At 44.8% G+C, this 22,992-nt stretch overlaps 2 protein-coding genes across 6 annotated transcripts; one reads left to right on the forward strand and one right to left on the reverse strand.

The window, feature by feature from the left end:
* The first annotated feature begins 1,170 nt into the window (after positions 1-1,170).
* LOC127307111 (protein TIC 20-I, chloroplastic-like) lies at positions 1,171-4,006 on the forward strand. Its single transcript, XM_051337815.2, has 3 exons — positions 1,171-1,417; positions 1,710-1,907; positions 3,072-4,006. Exons 2-3 carry the CDS (start codon positions 1,739-1,741, stop codon positions 3,716-3,718), a joined length of 816 nt encoding a protein of 271 aa, XP_051193775.1. The 5' UTR covers positions 1,171-1,417; positions 1,710-1,738; the 3' UTR covers positions 3,719-4,006.
* Positions 4,007-4,748: 742 nt separating this feature from the next.
* Positions 4,749-8,539, reverse strand: LOC127307110 (UDP-rhamnose/UDP-galactose transporter 6). 5 transcript variants are annotated; one of them, XM_051337813.2, is made up of 6 exons: positions 8,324-8,539; positions 6,885-7,073; positions 6,570-6,754; positions 6,284-6,484; positions 6,016-6,177; positions 4,749-5,257 (listed from the first exon to the last, which is right to left on the reverse strand). In XM_051337813.2, the coding sequence occupies exons 2-6, from the start codon at positions 7,018-7,020 to the stop codon at positions 4,928-4,930; spliced, it is 1,014 nt and encodes a 337-aa protein (XP_051193773.1). In that variant the 5' UTR covers positions 7,021-7,073; positions 8,324-8,539; the 3' UTR covers positions 4,749-4,927. The 5 variants fall into 5 exon arrangements, with proteins under 5 accessions (XP_051193773.1, XP_051193771.1, XP_051193770.1 ...); XM_051337811.2 differs by having other exon boundaries at positions 8,289-8,539; XM_051337810.2 differs by having other exon boundaries at positions 8,285-8,539.
* Positions 8,540-22,992: the final 14,453 nt, after the last annotated feature.

Genomic DNA, 22,992 nt, shown 5'->3' on the forward strand with positions numbered 1-22,992 from the left:
GGGAAGTGCAACAGCGTCGATCGACACGCGAACCACCGGAATGGAGCGTGAACCGCCGCGGAAGTGCAACCGCAGTCCTCTTTGGTATCTGCGCCACCATTAATCCCCACTCAATAAGACCCCTGCGTCTGCACTAAATCTCCAACCGGCGCGCTCCATGCATCTCTATGACTGAGCCATGAGCAACCTTTCTTTGCCATCGGGCACCGATAGCGAGGGGAAGCCACCGGGATGGCGCCATTTGTGGGATAGAGACTGCCACGCCGAGCGGCTCTAGCTCTCCGTCGACGAACGGCCAGGAGGAGGAGGGAGAGGCCATCGTCGACGATGGCCAGGATGAGGAGGGGTACGCTATTGCCGAAGACGACCAGGATGAGGGGGTGGACGCCGTTGCCGACGATAGCCAAGACGAGGAGGAGGAAAAGGAAGAGGATGAAGATGCAAGGTGGAGACGGTTGGAGGCGGAGGAGGCGGCCGAGGAGGCTATGGCGGCAAAGAAGGAGGCAAGGGCCGGGCAAGGGCGAAGGTGCCGGCGTAGCATGCTTTCACCGACGATGACGAAGAGACCAATAACTACTTGTCGGAGGGGGACATATGCTCGTCAGACACGTCGACCGACACTAGCTCTTCCGAAGAGCTAACCAGCAGGAAGCGCCTCTATGAAGAAAAGGAAGATGCATGAAGCACCTCCGTAAAGAAAATGTAGCTAGTTTAAAAGTTAGTTTAGACATATTTTTTTGCAGTTTGTATGCTTAATTGTGAAGATTTTTTTCTCTCTACCTAGAAATAGAAATAGAGAACATGCCGTCTCGCCGGACGAAATGCGTTGGTCCGCTGGGGCTGCTCTAGACGCAAACGGACAATCTTGGCGTGGCGACCATTTTAGTGTCTGTGGACCGACGCTAACGGATGTAATCGGTCGATTTTGGTGTTCGATTTGTGTCGTCCCGTTGGAGATACCTTTACGGGGAGAGGGACCCAGATGTATATAAAAAAAACCCAGCAGGATTAACCTGCCGTTCTCACAGGCTTCAAAACAGGTCAATACCCACCCGGTTTAGCTCAGGCCTTTAGCAGGCCGGCCTGGAGAAATTGGGCTCTCGCTTCCGAACTTTCCTGGCTCCATTCGGGAGCTGCGCGAAGCCCGGACCGGAGGAGTTTCCTGCGTTGCGGAACACGCCCTATCCTCTTCCTCTCGCGAGTCCTGACCTACCCCCAATCCCACCCAATGCGGCTCTGAGCTGCCGCCGTGCCCTACCTTTGCGTCTCCGCCGGCGCCTCCCCCAACCCCTCCGCCACCCCCCTACTACCTCCCACCGCCTCTCACGCGCGTCGCTTCGCCAACGCTGTTCCTGTTGAGCCTCGTCGCGCCCCTGCCGTCTCAACCCCATCCGCGATTTCCTCCACCGGTTCTGAGGTATGAGCACCTTTTTTCCACCAGTAATTAGTTAAACCCTACCGACCACCGGCAACACGCCGGACCCTGGCTGCCACCAATACTCTAACATTTAGTCGTGCGTCCACCACTGTTTTTTTTTTCCATGTTAAGGGTTTGCTGAATTAATTGGGCATACTTTGGTTAAAGTTTTACGGTTATCCTCCGCTGTTTCTCCTACTACCTCCCAACCCAAATGAGATGTATTTTTGCCTGCTGTTAGCTGCAACTGCTCTAGGCTAAGGCCAATAGAACTTTTTTTTTATCCATGCAGATTGTGTCCAAGGTTCTGCTTCGCACAGGATGCTGTCCTGTCAAGGAGTTGCTACTGGGGCTGCAAATTCGCAGCTATTCGGTTTCCCTGCCGCGAGACGCAACGGTTATCCTTCGAGGTCATCAGTTCGTTCTAAACCAGGCTTTCTGAAACTGCAGCCGCCTCCACTTCATGAAAAGAAAATCCTCCCTCTGAGAGGTACTGAATTCGTTCTTACGTATACTTTACTCAAGTGTAACGCTGTGGGAGTACCCGTAGTTCCTGAGCACTTCGTGAGGGGGTTTCTCTTATCCACAACATAATGTGCTCTTATATTTGTCAGTTGCATAAATGTCTAGAACTCTGGATATGGTTGGATGTGAACATATTTTGCTTAACTGATTAATTGTACCTTTCACTTCGTGAGTCAAGATTTCTAGGCTTTCATGAGTAGCATAGGCTTCCACATATTGCAGAATATCGTTCTGCGGTCTTCCTTTTTTCTGATTTAAGTTTTACTGAAGCTCTTGAACGCTTGTTAGAAGTAGCAAGTTTGTGATGGAAGCTCAAAGTTAATTTTCAAGTTCTTATGGTTTTTCTGGAACAATAAGGATTGTGTGAACCTATAGGCTCACCGGATTAGATGTTATTGATAGAGTATATCAGGCCATAGCTTTATTGTTATGCTACTTCCTAATATCCAGTGGGCTTCATAGTTCCTGTGTTGATGTTTCTCTATCGATGAGGAAGGTTATAGATTTGGGAGCACTAATCTGTTAGTGACAGCAAAAGCTCACTACAGTGTTTGCACAATTTACAGTTTGTCAATGTAGCATTAGCACTACACCTTATCCTCGGCCTTTTTGTACATATCCCTTTTTAATAACCTTTTTAAATTATTTATATAAACTCCTTCCATCAGAGTTTCTCCTGCGGTTCGGGTAAAAGAAAAAACATTAGACTTGAAAGCAAGAAAAGTTTCTAGCCTAGTACAGTTATATCATACAGTATAGTGAAGAAAATTCTACATAATACATGCATTGACAATATCTAGGTTGCTGATCATGTCACGTTGATTGTTGTTATATCATGAAACCATAAGCAGAATATTTCATAATAACTTTGTTGTAACGAGTATTCTGAAATTTAAGTTGCAGTTCAAGTATACAAATGTTAGTTATTGTGAATGCAACTTCCAAACAATAGAACGTTTGCGCTTTCCTGAACAGTACATGATATGTGCTAATGTTACTTGTTACTTTATTAATTTACGAAACTGAATTATATCAAGCTATAGTCCGTACTATGCCAAAATGTTCTTGGATAGTTGTTACTCAATTTAAGCTTTAACATGTGACCTTACAATGCATTTCTTACTTTCAGCATGTGTTGATATTTCCGCTCGTGCCGTATCTTCGTCCTTCCTAAAGTATGATTCTGTAAAGGGCACCAATCCCATCAAGCCATTGACATCAAGCCGCAACTTGCACCCAGGAACTCAATTTCGCTGTCAAGCATCTTTATCGTCATTCAGCTACCCTGAGTTAACTTCTAAACCAAAATGGTGGTGGAGGACCCTGGCATGTGTACCTTATCTTCTGCCACTGCACAACATGTGGTCGCACGCAGATGCTGTGTACCAGCTTCATCCATACTTGCAACAGTTTAGTCTGTTTTATGCCTTCATTGACACAATGGCACTAGTCCCTGGATGGCTATTTCTGATGATCTTCATGACTGTCTACTTCTTTGTGGTGCGACGGAAGTGGTCTCCACACTTTCTGCGGTATCACATCATATTGGCTATTCTTCTCGACACTGGCTCTCAAGCTTTGGCGACCATGTGCAACTGGAATCCGAGCATTGTTTTTCAGGGTAAACCAATGGCATATTTCTGGATGACACTGGCCTTCATTCAGATCTTCACGGTCCTTGAGTGTATGAGGTGTGCACTTGCAGGAGTGTATCCTAATGTTCCATTCATATCCCACACGGCGTTCATCCATTCTGATCTGAACCTGTTCAGATAATCGACTAGTGCAGTGTGTTGAAAATGTAAGAGGGGCTAAGGAACTGTGTGTGTGCGTGAGTCAGAACTTAGTCGAGGCTGTAAAATGGTTGGGAAATGCATTTTGGGACAGAAAACAGGAAGGCAAGGATATGCCAACATGGGTAATCGCAGTAGCTTCTGATCACTCTGCAGTGATGTTGGCAGTGCAAAACTGCATATTTTCTAAAGTTTCAGGGAACAGCTGACTTGAATTTTGTTGGCTTGTTTGAAAATGGCAAGCAGTTTGAGAGGATGTTTAATTTGATAATTAATGCTGTCTCCCCGAAAGGCTATTCTGTGTCTTATCGTGTTTTGTTTCAGTGTTGGAGACATTTGAACTACTCCCTCCGTCCCACGAAGGTTGTCTGAGTTTTGTTAAAATTTGGATGTATCTAATGCTATTTAGTGTCTATATACATCTAAATTTTGAAAAATCTCAGACAACCATCATGGGACGGAGGGAGAAAGTTTCAGTTTTCATCATTCAAACGTTATGTCGATGACTAATGCGTTTGTTTGAATACCTTGGTAAATGACCTGCCTGCACTTACTAGAGTAAAGTACAGGTGAAGATGTAGATGCTCAGAAGCAGACTAGTGTCTTCCTCATCTGATGCAAGTTTTGTAGGACAGTATATGTTGATGTTATTTTGAAGTGGAACAGATGAGGTACAGAATAGTCCATTAATCTGGCCCATAAATCAGGAGATTGAATAAATTGAGTTATCTGGTGGGTTTCCTCACGTGGCATGTCATATTCAGGAATGTAACAGTATACTTCATGTTATCACTTTGTTGAGAAATTCAGCTCAACCAAACGAGATCTCATAATCCACAACAATACGCATACGATGTTTTTTTCCTTTTCTTTTAACTGATCCACTTACGAAGCTTAGGGCACCTCACCATATAACATCCTTCGATAGCAGTGTTAATACAACTCCGAAGAGCAAATACCTGCAATTACAGGAATACATATTGCAAAATCATCGTCTCACTTGGTTGATGCAATGTGCTGGAACAGTAAAGTCAATTTCATTTTGCCTGGATACTCTCGTCCTGCTATGGCTACAATTTTAAGAAAACATCTAAAAAATATGTATGAAAAGAATAAATCTGATTGTGGTAACTCTCCAATAAGTACTAACCCTAATAACATTTCAACAACTTCCCATTCCTAGTCTCAGTCCTTAGACTTTCTGGCCAAGCTCAGATTGAGACAACAGTATGCTGTGCTTCTGTATTTTTTCACTGATTGGTATGTAAACCTGCCGCTCTTTACCTCCTGGTTTGGATGACGCATTCCCATACCAAATCATGCCAATCACAGCAAGGGTCATGCCAACCGCGACATGGAAATTAAGTCCCTCTTTTCCGAATAAGAAAAAGCCCAGGGTCAACACAAGAATAGTCTTCATGTGGCCTAGAACTTGAAATGACACAGCTGTGAATCTTCCAATGCATATGAACTGGCTTAGATTGGTACCGACAGCAATTATGCACGACAATACAATGAAGAACTGAAAAAACAAGTGGAAAAAGAATCATTAGCTCCAGTTTATCCAGGTAAAAATACTGTAGGTCAAACAAATATCAACTGTTACAAAACCAAACGATGTATAGCATGTCTATATCATAGAATTTCAAGTAACCAGAGAACCTCATATGTGTAAGAAGCATCTACATGAAACAGTATGCTGCATTCTACAGTAGAACTTCATTGATAATTCTGAATCAGACATATTGGACCTACATGCTTCTGTATTTTAAGTAGCTGCAATACTGTAGTGAAATATCTAGAAGTTTCAAAGGGCATTTCATGGTAGTTTACAGAATTAAGTTGGTTGATCTGTGTTGATATATGCTTAAGCTTTTTTCCTTATGATCTCTTGACTTCACAACAATTAAGAAAAATTAATATTCACAGAGGGTATGCGTATTGAAAGAGACATTTTCGGTACTAGACACTAGATTGTAGTTGAGATGATACAAGACCAGAAAAACATAAAGCAATACCCTATAAGCCACTTCTAAGGTCTATTATCTGTATCACATTCCACACTAAATCAAAGTTCTTGGAATAAACCCAGCAGATAAATGCTCATAGTAACAGGTTATACTGATCCCCTGATGATCATCAATGTCCAGCTCAAATGGAACAAACAATAGAACAAATGTATTAAAAGCTAAAATAACTAGGAATGATAAAAGTAAGTTTCTGAACGCAATAAAATTCTAAAGACATAAGAGAACTGATTCAGAATAAAGCACCACGTACCGTAACTACCATGGTATAATTAAAAGTATCAACTCTTTTGTTGGTCAGCCAAAAGTCCACAAAAGGACCAAATATTAACAATGACGCTGCCTGAGCAGGAGCAGTATGACCCAAGAGGTTGAATGAGCCAAGCGAGTACTTCCGCTGAAGGTGATGAACATACTGCAACGAAAAATGGAGGGTAATTAAAGCACACATCACATTAAGACGTGCACTCCATGGAAATCTACACAACAAAGGCACAAATTAAAGTATTCATGATACTCACATGCTGTTGTAGTGCAGTGCTCCAGACTGCTACTATTGCAGCTATTAGCCCTTGAGAGTTCACACTAACATCAGTTACCGTACATACAGCAACACCGCCTAGGACGAGCATTATACTGAGCTTCGTATCTCTCGAGTAACGGACTTTGTCAAACATGATTTCTAGAAAGCACAAAACTGGAATAATACACAACTTGGCAATCTGAAAAAGCAGAATGTGCAATTTAGTATATACATTACATATTAACATTCTAACATTGATCGAAGAACTTGGTTACTCTCTTCACCTGATAAAATCCAACAGAGTTCCACATCAAGCTAACATTCATCCCAACAATCGATAGATTTGCAAAGAAGACAAATTTTACTAGTTCTGGCAATGGTAGGTAGGATGGCTGAATATATCCCAACCATTTCATTACTGATGTCATCAAGGTCGTGGTTGCAAAATGCAGCCCAGTTAATGTTGTAGCTGCACAAGCAAACCATAGCACACACAACATTAGTAGAAGAAATCTGATAAGCTAGCTGCATAATCATAGTTATGTTATACCAAGTGATAAGACGCTGGAAGGAAGTTGAAGATTTGAGCATATTCTCACCAAAACTAAAGCCGTGTGTGGCCATTAAGGCCTTGTTGACCATGATTATACCAACAGATGTGACAACGTTGAACATCCATGCTCCAGCATCTAATGCTGCTTTTCTCTCTGCCTTGCTTCCTGGTGCCACACCCATACTTTCTTGTCATGTAGGGTTTAATCCAATTTTCTAAGTATCAGAGAGTGCACCTTCAGTAGAAATTAGAATCAAGGGGTCAGAGAGATAACTACATGAGTATAAGTAAACTCAGCATTCCAAAACAATCTTAAAGTCAGTATCCCAAAATAATCTTTAAGGTCACAAAGTTTGCGTTGGCAGATTTGTTAATATTAGTATAGAAGAGTTCCAGACATTGGTGGATATGAAAGGGAGTTCAAGAATGGATGCACTAATTCTGATGTCAAGATTCATAAGTGAGCACTGGAGAAGATACAAAATTCAAGCATCAACTAATTCTAGATAAGGTAATACATGGCATCAGTACAAATTAGCGCCAGCAATGCATTCAAGATTACTATAGTTGCTGGATCTGTCACTTTGTAGCTTTATAATCTCAAAGGCATCTTAATGACTTCAAGCAGGGCTAAATATATGAACTACACAAATGTGTGCATAAAGGTCAAATAAATCTGGGAGGTAATTTAATATCTGTTGAAACCTAGGCATTAATGCACAGCAGGCAAATTCCAGACCATGGAGGAGTCGATGCAAAATCATTCTTTTTTCCTTAGTAGAGCTGATCAAATTTAAGTAGTTTGTCTACAACCTACTGATTTCCAAAAATACAAGTTAGCGATAAATGAAGAAACTTCCTTTTACAAATGAATTTTATGTTAACAGGCCAATGGCGCCCAAGGAACACATGCAATCAGGGCCTAAAACAGCGCATGGTGGTTCAGTTGAAACCCACAGTTTCCCTTGGAAGATGAACTACTACAAGTAATCCACTACACAACAAACAAATCCGCACCGAGAGGGTGGATTGGTGTGTCCATTCCAGAAAGTCAGGGTTCATCACCTACAAAATAAACAAACCCATTTCTGGGTAGAATTCCGCTCCACGCATGTCCAGTACAGGAGAGGTGGAGGATTCCTTCAGTTAGAGTTGATCAAATTCATGTAGTTTGTCTGAAACCTACTGTGGTTTCTAAAAATACGAATTTAGTGGTAAATGAAGAAATTTCCTAATATAAATGACATTTAAGTTTAACAGGTCGATGGTGCATTGTCCAACAAACACACAGAATCAGAACCTAACACACGGCATGGCGGTTCAGTTGAAACCCCAGTTTCTCATGGAAGATGAACTACTGCTAGTAATTCAGTAGGCAGCAAACAAATCCGCACCGAAATAGTGGATCCGAGTGTCCATTCCAGAAAGAAAGTTAGGGTTCGTCACCTACAGAAGAAATCAATCCATTTCCGGGTAGATTTCTACCTCAGCGCCTGTCCAGTAGAGAAGAATTGGAGGACGGCGGCTTTGAGACAAGAATTCCTTGGAAGTGGCGCGCTACGGTGGAAGGAGGCGGGTGTGTTCAGGGGAGGAATTCACGACGGTGGCCTAGGGGAGAGGGAAAGGACAAAGGAAGAGAATGAAGGCTGGAGGAGTGAGGATCTGAGCGAAGGATTTTTTCCTTGTACGAACGTGGATGCGAAAGGAGAAAACTTGTGGGGTCTTTTTTACGAGTTCGACTTTGCTAATCATCCGTCTAATGTGAATTTGTGTAGCAAGGCTAAAAAGGTACTAAAAGAAGAGAAACCAAAAAGAAAACAATGAAAGGCTAACATTTGTTAGTGCACATCATCATCAGGAGGCCGGCCGAGCGTGGAGAGGCAACCGACAAAGTGTTGTGGCACCCGCGAGCATCCAAAGCCTGGCTTCGGTGAGGATGTTTTGCGCAAAATCTTGCCGGCTAAATATGATGTTTCGGGAGATGATATTGTTGCACGATCTCCATATCCTCCAAATAGTTAGTGAAACATTAGATTTGATGTTTTTTTTGAAAGGAGGGTTCTGCATTGGAAGATGTGGCATCGAACAAAGTTTTAAAGTCTTCATATGTCGTTGGCATACACATGAGGATGCTGATCTGGACACATCATGCCAGATCAGTTGGAAGAAAGAACATTGCGTTAATAGGTGCAAGATGTATTCATATTCTTTGTCACGGAGGACACAAGTGTCATCATCGGTCCATCCATGAAGCATCCCTCTTTCATTACCTCATCAACGATGCAGAGGCTAGGGTTAGTCTCCTTTTTGAGAAAAAAGAGATCACACTAGTACTAGGAGAAATGGTAACGATGTAATGACAAGGTAGGAACGGATGTAGGTAGAGGTGATGCCCGGTTTAAAAGCAATAGTCGTGGAACCGAGGAGAAGATTGAAACCCTGGCATAAGGCAGCAGAAGGTAGTGTCTTAGGTGAACTAACACATTTATGGGTGCAAGTGCAACTAAGAACATTGTGGTAGGTCGTGTGCACATAGTGACATAGGTATGCCTACCAGGCATGTCGAATAAGTACCTTAAGTCCACAGGAAAGCAAGAAGCCCATGGATTCGAAGCTTTGAAGCCCAGAACATTGGAGGCTTTCGGGTTAGGAAAGTAAAGTTACTATAGGAAACTTGCATCAATATAGGGAAAGTCCAATGCGGCTCGACAGTTTGTAACTTGTACGACACGGAAAACTCTTGGCCTCGTCTCCTATATAAAGGGGAAGCCGAGGGAGAAAGAAGGGACCGAAATCATTGTAACCTAGCCACTGTAATATTGAGTTGAGCACCTTTGTTCGGCTGAACCTTCGAGATCTACTTGCCCTCTACTTCTTACGAAACCCTAAGTCTATAATACGCAGGCATTGACGAGTTAATCACTCGTCAATTGGTGCCGTCTGTGGGAATTGGAGGTTGCAAGGTTCTGTTCTTGATGAAATCTTCAACATTATCATCAACGGCAAGCAACGCGATGGACGGAGGTAAACGAGTCCAACCTGATCTCGACGATTTTGTTACTCACCCTCCTGCCCGTTTGCATGCATATGCCGATCTGGAGGAGTCGACAGATATGACTTTTGGGAGCTTCCGTTTCCTCGTCAGGAAGACGGATCACACTGTCTTGCGGCACCGATTTTTTTGGGACCATTGGCGGTCGAGCCATTTACTCGGGATCGTCAACATCATCTTTCGAGTCAGGCGACGAAGAAGTTTCGCCGCCACGCTTCACCAAGCCCGCCGACGGCGGGGCACTCGCCGATCTGTTCGGTGACATGACTTTCGGGTCGTTCACGGGAACCGATCTATCTCAAGATAGCGACTCGGAAAGCTTCACCAACTTCGACTTCACCAACATCAACAAATCTACTGCTAGTAGGGAGGTCTTCGCCGATCTATGCGACGGTGTCACCTATCCTGAATCCGACGAAAATACAACTGCAACATATCACCAGATCTACGTAATCATGGGAGTAGGTCATGAAGCTGATGAAGAGTCTGAGGCTTTCAACGATTTGGGCAACCCTTACGTCGATCCCGCAGATCTCACGCGGGAACAGGAAGCAAATATATTGGAGCTGAACCACGAGAAAAAGTGCAGTTGTCGCAGAAAGCATGGGATATAGCCACAAGAGCCATGAACGTCACGGAGCCGATGACTACACAAGTCTCGGCAGCAGCGCTACAAGCATATCAATATAATCTTAATCATTCTAGACGCGAGTTAGAAAAACTACAGCAAAAACTCGATGAAAGAAGGGCTACAGCAGATGCTTCCAGCGAACGCAGAAACAACTTGAGTCAACACTTGAGAAATTCAGCAGACAACCGGAGAGATAGCCGCGGAAGAGCAAGATCTCGGTTGGCAGGCATACCAGAAGGAGAACGGGATAACCTGATTCAAAACCTCGACATGTCCTTAATGTCGATAGATGGCGACACACGAATATCTGATGGCATCCAGGCCACCTCAAGGAGATCCTCGATCATCATTGTACCAGATGGCAATGGCAGGAGTGAATGATTTGTGCGGCGGAGCGAGGAGGAAAAGTGAGCCCAGGGGTAAAACTTTATAGCCTAGAAGACGAAGTGGTTCAACCGTTGGATGAACGCGGGATGATCTTGAACCTTACACGTGGCCGCGTGGTAAAAGTATTTTACAGTTTTATTTTGCATTTGAGGAAGTTACTACAAGCGTACCGAGAATGTCGCAGGACCTCCAAGCCCCACTTGCGCGACGTGGGGGAAGAGCAGAAAATTTGGGCCCACAAAACAGTGGTTCACCAAAAATCGTGTCTTCCCGAGGTGAACACACATGGTTTTCGTTAGCATCGACGTCATGGTCGTAGAAATCTTCACTATGCTCGCTAATTATTCTTTTATTGGCAAGGTTCCAAAGAAGCTTGGTGATCCAGGTATACCCACCATTCCATGCTCCATCAAAAATAATTATGTTAGAACTGCTTTGTGTGATTTGGGAGCAGGAGTTAGTGTTATGCCTTTTTCTCTCTATAGAAGACTTGATCTAGAAAAATTAATACCAACTGATATATCCTTGCAAATGGATGATAAGTCTACTACTATTCATGTTGGTACATGTGAGGATGTTCTTGTTCAAGTTGTTCATCATTGTATGATATTAACTGACTTTGTTGTGTTGGAAATGCCGGAAGATGATAACATGTATATTATTCTTGGGAGACCTTTTCTTAACACTGCATGGGCTGTTATTGATTGCAACCAAGGAACAATAACTTTCAATGTCGAGAACAAAGAGCATACGGTTTATTTTCCTAAGAAGATCGATGTGAATTATGGTCTAAACTCAATTATTAATTTTGATACCATCCAAATTGGGAAATTTCATTTGCATTTGCCCAAGCCAAAGAAGAAGAATTATATTGTCATGATTGAAACTATTCCTGTCGAGGTTGAGGTAACATAATCATTGTGTGAAATACAAGGTTTTGCTTCATATAAAATTGTTTTGATAACAAGACTTGATCAACCTTGTTAACAAAATAATTTTGAATGAATGAAACTATGTTTTCACCTATGTACCATTGATTGACTTTATATTAGAATGTCTTAGAGTTGATGATTTGGTTTTGATTTTGTTTTTTATCATTATATAATTGTTTTTCTGTGATAGAATCATTATTCAAATTCTAAAAATTGCCCAAAAAAAAGTTTATCGAAAAATTCCAGAAAATGTGTATAAATTTTTATGTGAGAAAAGGGGCAGAGATGCACCTGGGGCAGCCCAGGGGGACCCACTGGCCGGCCACACCATGTGGTGGCGCGGGGCACCCCCTGGCCGCGCCAAGGCCAGGTGTGGGCCCCCCTGACCCTCCACTTGCTCCCTCCTCTGCCATTCCCTTCTCTCACCCGAGAAAACACATCTCCATTGCTCAAACCCGTGCTTTTGTTGTTCTTCATCGCGATTTTTCGATCTCCTTCCTCAGCCCATATTTCTTGCTGAAATTTGAAACATTTGCTCTCCGATATGTGACTCCTCCGATTATCCAAGTAGAATTTTGATTGGTGGAGTATATCTTAAATATTTTGCTGTTGTAGATGACATGTTAAGTGAGCTTGCATACTTGTATTATGGTGGGATAAGTTGTTTTGATGCATGTTTAGTCCTTTTATGAGTCTCCATAGTATTCTCCTTCATTTGTTTGTCTTAAAATCATTTTTATGAGGTTTGTTAAAAATTTCAGAGAACAAGTATGGACAACCACACATATGGAGAGTTCTTTGAGAGGGAAGGACCTGGACCAAGGAGATTGTAATGTCCCAGGTTTAGAGACGATCGAGGGGTAGATTTTAGAAAGGGATGTGCATTGCATCGTAAATTACGGGGAAATTTCGCGCTTTTTAAACAAAACTGCATCGAAGGGGGACAGGTTTCTCTCTCGACATCCTACAGGGTTAGGGTTTCGAGAGTGCGATGAACTTGTTCCTACTTAACTAGATTAGGGTTTTGAGAAGAGAGAAGAGAAAATGCATCACAATCTTAAGTTGCATGATTGAATTCCAAATTAAGTTGCATCATTGAATACAAACCAAATTTGAATTTGAATTTCAAATTCAAACATCAAATGGATATTCCATAATTCAAACTTGAGTTAATTCAATAAATAATTATAAGTAATCAAGCATATAAATAATATAAAACTTAGATAAAGCTCATTAAGGAAAACTTGAGCTTTATTGATAATCACACATAATACAATGTCATTTACAATATCCAGAATAGAAATATGATTTATTACAACACATTACACAAATTGGAAGAAAATAGAAAAGGAAAATAAAAGAAAGGTACAAGTAATGATTCTATCCTAAATACAACAAGGTAATTATCATCTGATCTTGGTCTTGATGATCTTCATGTTCATCCTGATCAACTTCTTGATCCCTGCACTCAAGCAAAACAAGAAAAGCATTATGCCAAGTGGCAATGCCACTTGGCAGGTTAGCAAAGAAATGGAATAGAGAGGATATGAACAAAAATCAGCCGAGCTGATCCTCTCCAAGTCAAAGTGCACAGCACCAGGCTACACACACACACAGCCTGCTCACAAGGCTGTGTGCATGCAGCACACACACACAGTGAGTCACCAAGATGAGATGGTGGAGCTGTCGACCAGAGAAGCAAGGGCCAGGCATATAAAACCTTTTCACAGTAACCCTAGCTCATTCATCGACAGGATTGCACTGGGTAAGTTCATCAGAAAACCAAGAACAGCAAGAACAGGAAGAAGAACAGCGGAGCTGTTCAACCTGTCCAAAATCACCACAGAACCAAATCAAGCTTCACAAGCTCACAAGGAGGAGCAGGACAAGCACCAGATCATCACTGAAGCAAACCAACCAATCAGAAGCCATCCTCTACACCAACACCCAATTCCTAGGAGCTGGAGAGAGGTATACCACAAATCATGAGCAAGCAGGGTTTTGCTCATACAATCCATCATTTGCACAAGTCACAGAAAGCAAAGTGGGTAGATACCCTATATGTGAGTCATCATCTGGCTACTAGCCAAATTGGTGCAAGAAAACAAGAGGAAAACCAATAGGAAGGCACCCTGGGAACATTGGCTATGCCAAACCAATGACATAATCAAAGAAATCCAACATGGGATGATCCTATCTAGCTAGCCAGATTTACTTAGCACCTATGTCCACTACACCATCAGACATGATAGACTATCATGTGTCTATCCAGGTTTGTCAACATCAAAAGCATCTGGCAACCAAATATGGTCATGCCAGTGAGCAACAATTCACTACATCAAGCCAACATGGGTGGGAGCTACCCTAACAGCAAAGAATTGCTGTCAGGGCCACCTCAACCACTTCACCAAATCTCACAGAGAAACCAGCACATATATCATTACCCAGAAGGGTTCAAATGGAGCTAGGGTCCCCAATAAATGATTGGCATCCCTCTAGCTCTACTAAATCCACTCATATGATCATCAGTACAAAGCAGTTCACATCATTTATCTATTTAATGAATCAAAACTACACAGATAAATGAAACAGAGAAGTAAACTATGCACCAGGCCTTGCAGATGATCCAATGGATCATTACAGACAGTAGCAGAGGCTTGAGCAAACACAAATGTATACCAGCACAAGCCAGTGTGTCACACAGACACCAGGATGAGCACCAGATAGGCACAGGCAATATGAGCAAGCATGCAAGCAACAAGCAATTGGTGATCAATTGATCACCAGAGCCTGCTAGAGCATGCCAAAACATGCTAGAATCAATCAGCAGACACCTGGAATTATATGAATACAAAGTCACAGATAATCAATAGATGCTTCACAGATAATTAAATAATAATCCATGATTGCATCCAGAGCACATCAAAGGCATGATGAGCCACTGGATCAAGATGCACAAGCAAGGCACATATCTAATCCTTATTTAATCACACTGTTAAGCCACAGTAATGCTCAATTGAGCACAATCATACATCTGAGCACCAGAGTAAGCCACAATGGCTCTGGCACTTGCAAACTTGCAAGAAATGGCACATTGTAAACTAGCCAGGGTATCACACATGAATACACTTGAACTATGGCAAGTGTAGCAACTAGAATGAGGCACAAAATAGGAATTCAGAAAGAATAGCAAGTACAAGCATGGCAGTAGCAAAGACAGCAAAGCAAGCATGGCGATAAAGACCTGACAAGCAAGCATGGCGATAGCGACACGACAAGCAGCATACGCATAGCAGTGGCGCACGGCACATCATTTCCATGGGGAGAGGCAGGCCAATCACTGGAGCAGAGCGTAGAGAAGGAAGAAGGAGGGGAATAATGGAGGCGTGTACCTAGAGCGGAGCACCCGACGTGCCATGGCGGCACGGCGGCACGGGCCACCCACGGCAGCGCCAAGCCACGCCTAGCCTGGCGTCGCCGAGCGAGAGCGCCCCAGCACCGCCACGGCAACATCCACGGCGGCGTCACGGCACCAGAAGCGCCGGTGAGCAACGCATCACCGTGCGGGCGAACGCGATGGGAGCAGACGAAGGAGAAGACGAGGTCCAGATCGAGCCGGTGGACCTAATGCGCCGTCGTGAGGCGGTTCAGATCCGCCGCATCTCGTCGCCGGAGTTGGCCGGAGATGGCCGGAGAATCTCGGCGAAGGCGGCGGCGACCACGGCATCGCGAGAGAGAAAGGGGAATTAGGGTTCTGCGCGAGGAAGAGAGGAGCGGAGTGAGTGGGCCGACCGAGCCAAACTAGAGGCTCGGGTGCGACCTAACCCACTAGGCCGCACTGACATGTGGGCCCAAGGGCATTATGGTCATTTCACAAAATCAATTAAATATAGAAACTTTGAAATTACATAAGAAATGTTTAAGAGCTATAAAAAATAATTAAAAATATGAAAATTGATCAGCATAAAATTCTCTACCTAAATAAAATATCAAAGAGAATTTTTGAAGACAACTAAGAATAAGTCTTAATTGGATGATTTAAATAATCATTTAAATCACACATATTATTTTCAAATATGAAAATAAATCCATTAATGCCTTTGGACTTTAAAAACACCTTGACAACATTTCAAGGTTGTATTTTACTTTAAATAAAGTATCTCCAAATCATTCCTAGTATTAACCTCTCACATGAAATAATAACGACATCGGAAGGGGGGAACAAACCCTAAAACTGGAATCATGCATAATTGCTTCTTTAACCATTGCCCTTATCGGACAATGATGCTATTTTTCAGAAACAAAGGACAAGGGTCAGTCCACACCATCCAACTGCAAAACTTTGCAGTGTTCAGGCAAGTTCATCACTTGCTCATGTCATTTGAGTATCTTTATCAAATTACTTGCAAAGTACTATGATTATCACCATTGCATAAAAACCAAAACCACTATTTTCATAACTATGAATATGACTATGTGGTGGGCGATGGAACCATGGATTGTGTTGATATGGTGGAGGTTCCATTGCAAGGGTTTATATCCATCTAGGATTAAACAACAAATGTCGCCAGTGATTCTTGTGCCGTAATAACCGTGTTAACCATAAGATCCGGAGTGGGACGGAGTAGTCAAAAGTGTTTCCACCTCTCGTTCATCAACGGATGCGCTTACCGTAGTACACTTGTAATCCAAGGGGGCAAGCGGTGAGGCTGGGGAGTCCTAAGTCCCCACGGCATTGTCCGTAGTACACTTGTCGCCCGAAGGAGCAAGCGGTGAGGCTGGGGAGTCCTAAGTCCCAACGGTATTGCGGTCTATGATGGGTTGCAGCTGCCGGCGTAGGAATGTATGGTAGAGCCCTGCATTGACGTCGTGGTCGGGGTCCACCCTGAAATCTACGGGAATAATGGGACCGGCGTGGACCCAGGGTCGGGGCATGCAACAAAGGGTGGGTGTTCGAGGTAGCGGAGGAACATGATTGGCTAGACCTTATACCGGGCCTCATACCGAAGGAAGTGTGGACGGGTGTAACACCCCTTTTTTTTCAAACCTGCATATTTCTCCAAGTTAAAAGTTTGAGCCAACAAAATTTTTTATTTAACACTTATGATTGAGTGTAGGTTAGAATTCTTTCTTGGGTTAGCTTAATTACTTTCTTGGTTTGTTGTGTGTGACACCTCACCTTAGGTAATTTGACTTTACACCTTCTTTAAAATTTCAGGGTTTGCTCTTCTTAATTGTTTGGCACCACCTATCATGCACCTTGCCCTCAGAGATCCTAACCCTAGGGTGGTAAGCACCACTTTTGGATGGGAGAAACACCCTACTCCCTTCTCTACCCCACCACCATCTCACCTAGGGGTTTTCACCTTAAACACCATCATCATCTTTTTATTTTCCTTTTTATGTTTTCACATTTGTGCACTTGATCCCTTGTCACTCTTGGGCACATGCACTTGGCATGGCTTCTCTCTTTTTCACCCCTGCCCCTTTCTCTTTTCTCTCTTTTCTCTCCTGAGTTTTGGCCGAGAGACAAGAGGGGAAACCTCCCCCTCTCTTTTTCTTTCTCTCTTCCCTCTCTTTCTTTTCTGTTTTTGGGCCGTGGACACCACCACAACTCTCTCTCTCACTCTGGCCCAACCCTACCTCGCACCACCCCCTCTCTTTTGGCCCAAACCTCACCAGCACCTCTCTCCCGCGCCAAAACCCTAGCCACTAAACGCACGCGCGCGCCACGGTGGTCAAGCGACATGATGGCTCGACGCCTCGCGTCGCCCGCCATCACGCCTCGCCTGCCGTGCACCGCCTCGGCTCCCTCCCTTGCTGACGCCCCACGCCCGACGTCACCGCGGGGCCCACGCGTGACGCCACCACCCGCTCGCCCGTTGGCCATCACCACCGCCCACGCCACTGCCTCGCCTCCCGCCGCCTATAAAAACCCACCGAGGGGCACCCCTCTCCCTTCAGCTCCCCCTCACACTACGCCGTTAGGCTGCCCCGCTACTCCCTCGGCTACTCGAGCGGCAGCCGAGCCTGCTGCGACGCGCCGGGCGCTCACCACGGTCACCGCGAGGGTGACGCGCAGAGGTCGCCACCACGGCGCCAACGCCACTCTCGTCCTCGATCTCCTTCACCCACGTCGCCTCCTGCATCGCCTGACCCTGCCCCTCCCTTCTTCTCCCCAGGAACACCGCAGGACGCCGCCGCCGACGACGCTCCGACGCCGTCCGTGACGCAGACGACGCCGAGCGAGGAGGAGCAGCAGCCCCTGGACACCGCCAGCACCCGCACGCCACGCACGCCTACGCCACCGACCCGCCTGCACCGATCCGCGCCATCGCCAGTCGCCGGTAAACCCATGGCCGCCCCCTTTCTCCCTCCGCGCCGGCGAGCGCCTCCGACGTCGAGCACGCGCTAGATCTGGGCCGTTGGATCCAGATCGGGCGGGCGCATGGCGCATGCACGGCCACGTCGGCGTGCATGGCCACGTCGGCCTGCCTGGCCCGCCACGGGCCCCCGGCCATTTTTCTTTTTCTTTTTCCACCGGCCACCGGAGAGCCCCACTGGGCCGGCCCATTCGGCACAGCACCTGCACGGCCCAGGGCGTTCCCGCCCTTTTCTTTTATTTGAAAATTTGTTAAACTGAAATTAAAATTGAAATCTACCAGTGTACTGTTTTGCTAATTAAATTAGTTTGGTAACTCGGATTGAATTGATTCCACTTGCATTAGCTCCGGCATGAAATTATCTTTCAGATGCCACTGGCCTTGTATTTTTAGGATTTTTGTGCGATTTTTAATAAATAAAACATGATCTCTGTTTCTGGTTAGTATTTAGGACTTTAAAAATTGAAAAATTAATATTTTTGAATGATTCCAATTGGGTTAGTCTTGTTTTGTTGATATGCATCCAGGAAAAATATCATTAGCCTCTGTTAGTAATTTTTCATCTCTGGTTGTTAGTGCATGTGTGTTACATAAAATGATAAGGCTATTGTTTGATGTTTATATTTAAACCTTGTTGCTTCTTGTTTATAAAAATGGCCAAATCATGTTTTGTTTCTGTCAAACAACTCCCCTGCATATTTTCCTTTTTCATTTATTTGTTCTTGTTTCTTGAGCTATGTGTTGATTGTATGCATCGTTTACTTTTGCGACGCTAGATACAAACGAAGGTGAAGTGGAAGGGGAGGACTTTGGTGAAGAACTTGAGGAAGACCAGGGACAAGCCAACCAAGGCAAGCCATCTTTGAACTCTGAATGATGTGGGTTGGATGTCATTTGTTGATGTCCCTAAGCATCTTGTCTCTTTGTGTGATGATCTCTCTATGTTGGTCTATGTATGGTTGTAATAAGAGTAGCTCCTTGTGGTGGTCTTTCATCTTGGTTCACACATGTAGGGATGCATGGTGTCACTGCCGTGCTACTCCCTTGGGTCCTAGGGAGTGCTCAACCTGAGCATGTACCCTTCTATATTAGAGTTTTACACCACACCCCCACTTTGTTGAGTCTAGAAGTATCAAAGTCAAGAAGCTTGGTGTATTTCTCACATTGAGAGAAGTATGCCGTGTACCCCCCTTGTTTGTTAAAAAGGTGATACACCTACCTCACCCAAGTTGTTTAATAACACCACCAAACCTGAAAGTTGATCCACCCTATGATATTATCTTACATGCTTACCTTAAGCAAGTGAGATCCTTTTCTTTTGCCACCCACTTATGCTCTCATGGCATGATGATCTTCATCTCGGCCATGATGCCATTGTAGTTCCTTCTCAAGAAACTTTAGGATGGGAACCCCTCAAGGTTTACCTTGTTGTAAATGTTTATGAAAACCTTGGGTGAGTTAACCCAAGTGTATGGTTTTTAAAAGCAAAGGATCTTGATAAAGATGTTTGGGAAGGATGTGTATGTGGGTTGGTTGAGCAACCGTGGTGTTGTGGGAAAAAGGAAATGGTTTTCTAAAAAGGAGCACTGCGTATAAGTGTTCGCCGTCCCAACTTTTATTCGCGCAACCACATTATCCAAAGTGGGCACGGGCTTAGTCCGTAGTTTGTTGAAGTTGGCATGAGCACCCTTCACAACTTTCTAGAGAGGGTCACGAAGACCTCCGACGCCGGGTTGCGCTCTGAAGGAGGCAATACACTGTAGTTGTCTATAGCCGGACGATTACTGAGGGTCTTCTGTCGTGGCGCCGGAGATACGCTCAAAAGGAGGTATGCTGCCGGGGTGCCGGGAAGGGGTAAGCCCGCAGGGAAGGACTTGTGCCAATGGAGACGGGCGAAAGACTATGACTGATTATCCGAGTCTCGCATACTTTTGTATGACGAATCGGGGATGATCCCGGCGGATTTATCAGTTCTTGTGGGGAAAGTGCGCAAACTCTGCAGAGTCAAATCTATTCGAATAGCCGCGTCCGCGGTCATGGACAAGTTGTAATGGCCATACTTAACCGGGGCTTGCGTTTTGTTTTGACAAAGGCTTTGCAAAGAAAGTGTTGTGTCTTATGTACCGGAAGGGTACGGAAGGTGGGCGTGTGTTGACCATATGGAGATGGTCGTGGGAAAAATTGAGACCAAGTGGGGAACTCTTTACTAAATGTTTCCATAGATGGAACTCTTCTTTACCAAAGATGTAGAGATGTCATAGGAATTCCCTCGCATTTTCATCACTTGAGATGAATGAATGCAACTCTTCTTTAACAAAGATATAGAGATGTCATAGGAATTCCCTCGCACCCTCGTCACTTGAGACGAAGGAATGCAACTCTTCTTTAACAAAGATATAGAGATGTCATAGGACTACCCTAGTATCCCCATCACCTGAGATGGCGGTATGCTAACTCTTCTTCAATAAAGATATTGATATGCCATAGCTATCTTTTGAAGTATCTTCTTCAATAAAGATATAGAGGTGTCATAGTATCACTTTAGTGTCTCCATCAATTGCGATGTCGGGATGCTATATCCACAAGAGAAACTGATTCTCTTTCACATGCTATACCCACAAGAGAAACTTGTTCTACTCTCGTGTCTCCTTTAGTTAGATTGTTGCACCCCTCTTATGATGGTTTGCAAGTACAATTCCAAATGTACTTATGGCTTTGTCCCTGGCTATTAACTTGGCCAGACTATGAGGAGGACTATGAAGATGATGGAGGATATCATGACGACTATGCGACCTAGGACGCTCTCCAAGTCAGTCGCCTGTAGGTCTAAGGCACGACTTGGGCCCGACGACGTTGATGTGTATCCGCTGCATGTGTTTGGTGAACTTGCCCATCGAGGCATTTATGTAAGCTCGGTCATGTGACCCGCTTTGTAAGACTTAATTATTCGGTCCTGTAATGGATGATGTAATTCTGGATATTCAGTTCGGTTATGTGCTCACGATGCAATGATCTTGGGATCGTGAGTTGAATGCATAACAGGGTATTTCGGACAGCTAGTCCGGGGTCCCCACAGAGCTGGTATCAGAGCCATCCTGACCATAGGAAGCCCTAGTTAGCATGGACGCTAAGATAGTGCAAAAACTATTTTCTATAATAAAAACGAGATGACTATATGCTGAAATAATGCCTAGTCTCTCCCCTACTTTCTCTTAGATATTAACTTTACTTGCATTAATTATTAATGTTTTTACTTTATGCACTTAAAATTTGGCACACTTTGATCACCATACTAATTAAGAACTTAAAATTTTTGTAGATGGATCCACTGATGTTCACTGAGAGCATCCAGCTTGGCTTCAAGAAGCCTCCCTACCTGTTCGAGACCTCCCTTGTCGAGGTGTCCCGGGCCGTTGGACGCCTGGCGCCCGAAGTGAAGGGCGGACAGATGGAGAGCACCAAGGATGGTGAGATGTCCTGGATGGTGGTTTGCACACTTCGTGGCTCTCATGTGAAGCAGCTTGAGGAGATTGAGGTCCAGGTCTTCGACCGCACATGGGAGGATGGACTTGTGAGGGTGCTCCAAGCGGCCCTCTCTCGTCTTGTCTTTCACCACCGTGTCGAGTTGGAGGCCATGGGACTTCCTCACGCCTTCTTGGGACGCCGCAATGAGGAGGGGGTACCTACTGTGATCCCCTACTTTTGCCCCCTTGGACGCCAAGTGAGCCAGATGGAGAACTTGTTGTTCAAGACACAGCTCAGCCTTGACTCCAACAGGATGGAGAATGAGGTGTTGAAGCATGAGATGGAGGGGCTCAAGATGGACTTGAAGTTGGCTAAGCTCAAGCATCGCCGCCAACAGAAGAAGGCCCTCCGTGTCCGCGAGTCCAACTACATGCTCAAGGTCAAGGTTATGCACCTCAAGGCCGCCCTCCGCGAAGCCGAGGAGAAGCTCGAGGAGACTCAGGATGACGGCGAGGATATCCGCAAGGAGAGCACCGCCCTTGTGAGCGACGATGAGGACTACATGGAGGAAGAAGGACTTGATGGGCTTGATGATGAAGATGACGAGGACCGCGCCTTCATCAACGACGCGATCGAAGAGCCCGCACCACTTCACACCGTGGAGGCTACTCCGGATGATGAGGAGGATCCCGAGGAGCCCCCGTTCGATGGCCCTTCCGCACCACTTGATGATTTCTAGATGTGCACCTTCGAGGCTTGGTCGATGTTAGGATGTCCCTTTTGATGCGATGAACTTGTTGGTCCGTATGTGACCATGTTGGATGTGAACTTGATGCTTTTGGTGGTACCAATGTTTGTGGTTGCATGTTAGTATTTGTGTTGGTTTTTATTTCCCTTTATGTTGGAGTTTCCTTTTATGCATGCGCATTCCTTCCCCTTATTCAACGGGCACTTGAACCCCGAACTTTTCCATCATCTTATTTCCATGTATGTCGTTTTCACCTCCTCAGATGGTTGAAACCCGCCATGGAGGTTCCACTTCCGGAAACCCACCACCACCACCTCCGGACCCCAGCATGGCTCAGATCCTACGCCTCTTGATGGAGGACCGCCAGCGTGCCCTCCAGGAGAGTGAAGCCAGCATTGCCGCGCTTCGGCAAATCGCTCAAGCCGCAGCGGGAAACCGCAACAATGAAGAAGGAGAAGGACACGGCGAGGAAGCACCAAGGTCACGCCTTAGGGACTTTCAGAATACCAACCCGCCCGTGTTCTCCAAGTGTGTCGCTCCCCTCGATGCGGATGAT

Source organism: Lolium perenne, chromosome 6 (assembly GCF_019359855.2).
Source record: "Lolium perenne isolate Kyuss_39 chromosome 6, Kyuss_2.0, whole genome shotgun sequence".
Lineage (NCBI taxonomy): Eukaryota > Viridiplantae > Streptophyta > Magnoliopsida > Poales > Poaceae > Lolium > Lolium perenne.